General features: G+C 39.7%; 2 protein-coding genes across 2 annotated transcripts in view; one reads left to right on the forward strand and one right to left on the reverse strand.

Moving 5' to 3' along the window:
- The first annotated feature begins 1,862 nt into the window (after nucleotides 1-1,862).
- Nucleotides 1,863-4,572, forward strand: LOC138010424 (uncharacterized). Its single transcript, XM_068857380.1, has one exon. The coding sequence runs from the start codon at nucleotides 1,927-1,929 to the stop codon at nucleotides 3,193-3,195; it is 1,269 nt and encodes a 422-aa protein (XP_068713481.1). The 5' UTR covers nucleotides 1,863-1,926; the 3' UTR covers nucleotides 3,196-4,572.
- A 2,849-nt stretch (nucleotides 4,573-7,421) lies between these two features.
- Nucleotides 7,422-7,500, reverse strand: part of LOC138011347 (protein rolling stone-like) — a 6,944-nt gene continuing 6,865 nt past the window's right edge. The window contains exon 2 of the mRNA XM_068858316.1: nucleotides 7,422-7,500. This exon is cut by the window's right edge and continues 2,367 nt beyond it. The gene's annotated coding sequence lies outside the window, so the exon portion shown is untranslated.

Genomic DNA, 7,500 nt, shown 5'->3' on the forward strand with positions numbered 1-7,500 from the left:
CCAAAACAAGCTGTAGGCATTTTCACAAATGGCTTTTCGGGCCCGCAAAGTCTTCGGGACTTTCGAAAATTAGGCTCGGTCGTCGCCTAAAAACGGCTGCGAAGGAGGCTACACCAGTTAGGGCTCAGTTTGTAAACCATTGCTCGGAAAACAACCTTCCGAAACTGTATTTTGGTTTTGCCGGAGTGAACAAACCACACTACCTGAGGCTAATATTGCGTTGTTGATGGGTTGAAATGTTTAATATTTGTCAGGTGATTCCGATGTGGAATTGTAACCGTGGGAACACTTTATCCAGGAATATTAGACTCACATTGGTGGGCTCCCCAGAATGGAATGTGCAGCCTTGGTAGTTTGAAATATGCCGTTGACAACCGAGGAATTGAAAATGCCTAAAATCGCGTTGAATATGGAAAAAAAAAACACACACACAGGAAGGAAGCATCCCACAATGGCAATAAGGTAAGGCTTTTCAAACGGAGAATTTTTTCATATAATTATCTTCTTAAGTCTTTTATCGGGATCATTCCCATACAAATCCTTATCTTTATCGGTCATGTCTCACACTGAGGATTTTTAGATGAGAATTTTCATATAATAATCTTCTTAAGTCTTTTCATGATCGGGATTCCCATACAAATCCTTATATTTTTATCGGCCATGTCTCACACTGAGCTTGGAGCACCTGTGGTAAGATCATTTCATGTAAAGAGATCATAATTTCACATACTCTAAAACCCTGTGGTGATTGTCTACGTCTAAGTGCTTTTTAATCATGACCACTGTATATTTCTCTTTAGCGTTTTAGACAGGACACCCTGAAACTCCCAGGGGAAGAACATCATTGCCTTCGGGGACAAACGCTGGTTTCTAGAGGTTTTTGTGTCCGGCTTGGTGCCATAGCTTTATACAATCAAAGTCAATTTGTGTTTATAAAAGTTGAATAAATGACATGGTAGTTTGGTTCGCCAAACATTAGGGCCATTTATACGAGAGAAAATAAGCTGCAGCTTACTCGGGCCGCGGCTTACATAAGACGCGAACACCCAGTATAAATGGTACAAAATCTACGTTCATGGGAATTTATACTGGTATAACTTGAATAGTTCCTTTCGCGTATAATGTACGCCGCGGCCAGAGTAAGCCGCGGCTTATTTTCTCTCGTATAAACGGCCCTATTATCGCAGAGTTTTGTCAGGCTCAGGGGTGGAGGTAAAATAATTACCATCCAGAGGATAAACCAGTCGAGTTGCTTGAGAGCAGGTTATTTTAAGGGGGTGCCTTTTTCCGACCCTTCGCGTCTCGCCATTTTTCACCATTCACCCGAAAGCCTGTAGAAAAATCATTAACGATTTACTTTTAAGCGAACAGCTTAAGGCCATAATGATTCCAAAGATTAATTAAACTCAATTAAGCCAAAAAAAAATTAAAATCATGCCAATAGCCGGCAGCGTTTAGTAAATTTCGTGCAATATCAATTACTCCGGGTCATCGTTTAAGAGAAACCATTAAACACCATGCGTATGCCTTCTCGCTTTTTAAATTCATTCTCCATTGAATTATTTGAAACGGAGGATAAAACTGAATAAAATGACAGCTTGGTTATAATTTTTTGTCCGCCTCATTTTGTAAATCGAAAACCAAAATTAATTTTGCCTTCAGTGAAACAAACTTGAAGGCTTGATAGTTACAAGGCAAAAGGACTTTTACGCAACACACCGGCATGAGAACAAAGGTTTTATGTCATTGTAAACTAAATTTCTATTGAAACTGCCTTAGAATGAAAGAAATTGGTTTCCATGGAAACATGAGCAGCTGATGAGTTTTTTTAATTCGTGTAAACAATCCCTTTTTATTCCAAGGATTGATGATTTTGTTTTTAAGTCGCCTGACGCACGGAAGCTACACACAGAGTCTTAAGAGGAAATGGGCAGCCCGAGTTATGATCTTCGTTCTCTGTGTTCAAGTCCTCTGTTTTATCGTGATGGAGATGATTTTCTGGGACAACCAGTTAATGACATATACGATGAGGATTTGAGCTTCGATTTCCTTGAAGATTTTGGAATAGGCTTAGCCATAACTAAAGAAGCCTCTGAGCCGAGAACGACGACATTGCAAGGAGAAGATCAAGTTGTGACAAATAAAACACAGACCTTCAAACCAAACAACTTTGACACTGCAGTGATAACAGCACACAAAACACAAGACGATAAAAAAACGTTTAAGGCAGAATCAAATAATACAGTACGAATTTTTGAATCAAACTCTTTTTTAGCGCGTACGTGTACGTGCCTTTCAGTAAGTGCTGGTGGTATTACAAACGATGTTACCAATACAAAGACAAAGAGTTTACTCTCCAATGGTTTGCGTGCCAAGACGGATCGTGCAGCACTTGAAAGCCCTGGTCTAGAGCTGACGGAGAATCATGCTTTGTTATCCATTGATCATTGTAACGGCACAAAAAGCAGCTCTCAGGACGCCGAGGGACCTTTCGGAAAGGATGCATTTTACAAACAACTTGAAAAAGGCTCCACGAGAAAGAATTTCAAAGGAAAGCGGACAGTATTTAATGATGCAATATTACCAACGCAGGTACGGTATACGACTTCGGGAAAAAGCAGTGTATCGAAGAAAACTAGTTCTACCGGTTCAAACCGCGCTGTTGAGGCATCAAAGCCGTTTCGTTCTCCGTTTTCGAAGCCGGGAAACTGTATCGTACGACAGGAAAACTCCACTGAAGGCGATAACTGCCACGCGCAACAAAATGTGGACGTGGTGCACAGCTGTAATATTATGACGCACAAACGAGATGCAAAGAAAAGGATATTAAAAATAAAGAGCGAAGCCGGATATGGTCAAGACGGCAAAAAATATATGGATTTTTTGAAACGCAATGCGGACTTCGAAAAACAAGGAAACCATTCAGGGAATGGTGGTCAGGACAAACGAATGAATGAAGCGATACAGAAACGTTTAGATGAAGCGAAGTGGACAAATGAAGAGCAACTGCTCTCACTGCCAGCAATTGACACTTCGTCACCGAAAGCTAAAGTGGCTTATCCTAACAAAAAATCGTGTTTAAGTACACCTTCTTCGTCTTCAATCGAGGATTTGCTAAAAAAATACCAGTACCGACCCCATCGATTTGATTTAGTTGAACAGCAAAAGAGGTATCATCTTAAAACTCTGAAATAAAACTCCCAGATGAAAGCGTGGACTGCAGTGGATCCCTTCTTGGTACAAAAAGATAAAATTTAAATGACGAATTTCAAATTTAGTAATTAGCACCTTCCCGATGGAATAAAATTAGGCTTAGATGTGAAATATTCCTCAAATAGGATTGAGTTTAATTTAAACTGGTGCAGACAAATTAATTTACAATGTTATGCCTTCATTTGCTTTTCAATTATGTGCTAAAAGATAGAAATGCATTAAGGGGTAAACTTACAAAAGTTCGCGAGAAAATCGCACATATGCGCAGCGTGACGCTCGTCAATTATCGCTCGCAAAAAATTTGTCATTCTGGTTTTAATTAGTTCCATAGAACGGCGAGTGGAAATTTCATTTCCTTGCCATCGTGAACGACTTGTCTTATTAAAGAACCCCTGGCATACTTGATTCCACAGATTGCAATGGTTATAATTGATTTAATTTTTACATTTAAAGCATTTTTAGTATAGTAAAAGGACGGCTTTTTTGGAACTCCTCATCTACCAAGAACGTGAACCAAGCAGATCCGGCCTGGTTGTTTTTTAATTTATTGTTTTATATTGTTTTATGGTAATAGAACGGAGTGGAGTCCAATTCAGTCTGTAATCATACGAGTGATTTACAAAATCGGACCACCGCATATATAGCAGGAGTCCTGTATATAGAGCACGAAGTCCTGTTACCAATTAATCATAACCATTACAATTTCCGAGCAAACGAAGTTAATGCACCCTATTTTCACCGTGTTACAAATTCGTCCACTTTGGGAAATCCCCAGTTTGGTAGGATAAGTGGTTGTTGCTATGGTTATTGTGATAAATTCTGTGATTGGTGGATAAAGCTGAGTGCACTTACTGTGATTGGCTGATGCAACTGTCCGATTTCAGGTATCTGATTACAGCCAACTGTCCGATTTCACTGTCCGATTTCAACCCTTCACAATAATTAGTGAAAAATAAAGCAGTTAATGCACCAATCAAATTTGAAAGAATTGTAATGGTTATGATTAATCTACAAATAGGTTTAGATACACACACTACACACAAATAATGAAGGGGGTAGTTTCTAAAGAAACTGTGGGGCTGCGTTAGTGGGGAAGTAGTATACAAAAATTTGGTTTTATCAACGGAGTTGATAATGTAAATTGGCCACCGTACAGAGATTCTAAAAGCAGACGTTTCGAGCGTTAGCCCTTCGTCAGACGGTGGCCAATCTACACGCAAATAGCCGAGCTAGTCTAGGTACGTAGTGTGGGATCGCTGGATAACAACACTAAAGGACAAACTACACTACTTTAAAAATGACAAACAATATCAACTTCAGATAACAAAATTTAGGTTTTGAACACTGGATTATGATACACAATCATGACACCTTATTTCCCTTTACTGTGGACATCGCATTCATTTACCTACGTTGTACGAACTAGTTAGTTTTTGTTTGCTCGTATATTTCAATCATTAATTTACATCAACAGCATGTATAGAGAATTTCCAAAGCCTGCCCTCTCATCCCCAGCATTAGATTCACTAATTTAAGTGTTTAAGGCCCGTTTTAAACGTCGCATTTCACATGTGCCGAATCTGATGCACTTGGGCGAAAATAGCAGATACCGATTTTTTTCATTTGCATTAGATTCGGCACATGTGAAATGCGACGTTTAAAACGGGCCTTAGTGCGTTTCATTTAAGTCTCAATTTAGGACGTGATCTCGTGAATTAGTGATTCCAAACAAGAAAAAGCTAAAAAAATAGAACACAAAGAGCACCGGTCATAGGAGCCTCCAAAGATAAAGTGAAGTATAATAATATTGCACGGTCTCGAGTGCATTTGGGAAGTAAATCGGAACGAGTGATGTTTTAAAAGTTACCAATGGTTCGTCCACTTTGAGAACTTTAAAAAAATCACGAGTGTCTTTAAATCACCAATTCTTCTCGAATCTCGTAGTTTCAACGTCGTTCCCAGGGCTTTTCACCGCCGAGATTGGGTGAAAAGCCCTGGGAACGAGATTAGTTACATGTTTTATTTTCACACCTCGTTATTGTGAAAAATAGCAGAACTATTTTGAGGCCACTTTGTGTTTTATTTTGCTGCTATTCGTCTAGCCTGGGAACAGACTCTTTTGTTCTGGGTAATCGAACCGGAGGCCGGAGCCACCAGCGCGCTAGAAGAATGGGGCGAGGAAATGTGCTATACTCTTTGTCGTGCACGCGTGTTTGCAGTAAAAGTAAAAAGAGTAATTAGCGAATTGCGCGTGCACATTTTCCAGCGCTTTGTGTCGGCTACGAGTAATTACTTCGAGTTTTGATTAGTTTACTGGGTTGTTTCCGTCCTTTTTGATTGGCCAAAGTAATTACTTTGGTTTTGGTTTTACGACACTCGATTGAAACTCGCTCTAAGCATAGTTAATGCATAGACCTTATTCATAAATGGCGGTCAATTTATAATTCTTTTGTCGAAGTGAAAATTAGCCTACCAAGCCTCGATACCCTACAGTGAAACAGTGAATTGAAAAGAATTCTTGCTCTAAAATGAGGCTTGGTAGGGTAATTTGCACGTGTACAAAAGAGCTATAAATGTGACCGCCATTTAAGAATAAGGTCTATGGAGATGGTTATGAAACTGGACAAGTTCCTTTGTTTCATGTTTTTGACCGTATTTTGACCTTGATTCTGCATGCACAAAACACACCTTTTTTCGAGAAGATAACCAATCAAATCCTTCGATTAAATTATGCGCAACTATTTTGCGAACCCGTGCGAAGCGAAAACAAAAGATTTTGCAGGATCACGGTCAATTCAACATCGATTGCAACAACGTTGTTCTCGTTTTTGAAAGTTCTAAGGTTTCATAACCAGTCCCTCGATTAACTATGCTCTAAGCAAACTAAGAATAGGTTGTTTTCACTGTCACGCAACGAAAAAATAAAGTCGAAACCGTTCCATGAAATAAGGCAAAAACTTGGAATGTCGTAGCAGACACATTTATAAATCACCTCACCAATTCTCAGGTCTGTGCGGTAAACCGTTTCTGAGTTATTTGTCGAAGCGTTTCACGCAACTTTATAGAGTTTTGTATGGAGCCGCGATGTTGGCGCACCGCTGTTGTGCACCGATATGGCGGCCAGAAATCCACACGAACATCTGGAATTCACTTAGCAATGAAAGCGCTTGCTTTTCGCTAATGAGATAAAATACATGTGTATGAAAACATCTCCAAACGTACTTGAAACGCTTAGACTGCTGAGATTCATAGGCATAGACATTTTTTTCAACCAAATAACTTTGTACCATGGTGTCACGCAAAATGCTGTATTTTCGAAACGAAAGACGTCATGGAACTCGAAACTTGAAAAAAGATTTATACCTGTAGGTCATCTTCAACCTGCGAAAGATAAAAATTAAAACCCCTTACGGTTTTGGTTTTAGAATTTGATGAGGTCAGTGTGAAAACCATCTATGAGCTCTCAAAACCCTTGAAATTTAGCTTAAGGCAACGTAAAAAATATTCAAAATTTCCAAGAGGGGGAAGTCCCTGGCCATCTGGAAGGATTTGCCTCGGACGGACACTTCCGTAAGTCCCCTTCCCACCAGAACCTTAACGAAATCTTGGATCTCCCCTAGAGAGGAGATTTTATATCCTGACAGATATTTTTTTACAGGCCGAGTTATTTTTAGATGATTTTCCCGCGAAACCAGACCTTTCCAGCTAATCACAAGTCTTGAAATTATTACCTATGGGATTGAGAATGGTCACTCGTGCAAGCGAAATCTTATTTAAGAACTCGTCTAAAAATAGCTTGATCATTGAAAATGCCGTTCCACAGACCTAGTATTAGCCTGATTCTCAGACGATCCCAAGTCGCTCGTATCACGCACTCTTCTCCCTTTCCCGACGGGAAGAAGAGTGCGTGACACCAGCGACCTGGACCGTCTGAGAATCAGGCTAACCTAGTATTGGAGTTGTAGGCCCCTGGTTATCGGCTCTTGTCGGAAGTGTGAAGAGAAAATTTTTAAAAAAAGGCCATTTACCCCATCTCTCGCTTCACCTGAAGAACTCCAGAATAGCAAGCTCCAAAAGCCACTTACTGTGAATTAAAGAGACTGGGAAAAGGATACAGACCGGTGTATCTTCGTAGCAGACGAGGTTAACGTGCGTGACCGCGGCTGTCTTGTTGTGGTGGAGTTGCGAAAGATTCACATTGTCAAACGTTTGGAGTAAAAATTATATTGATTTTTATTGAGTTTCTCATTACAAATCAACATAACATCATATCGATACTTATACAAT

Source organism: Montipora foliosa, chromosome 7, assembly GCF_036669935.1.
Source record: "Montipora foliosa isolate CH-2021 chromosome 7, ASM3666993v2, whole genome shotgun sequence".
NCBI lineage: Eukaryota > Metazoa > Cnidaria > Anthozoa > Scleractinia > Acroporidae > Montipora > Montipora foliosa.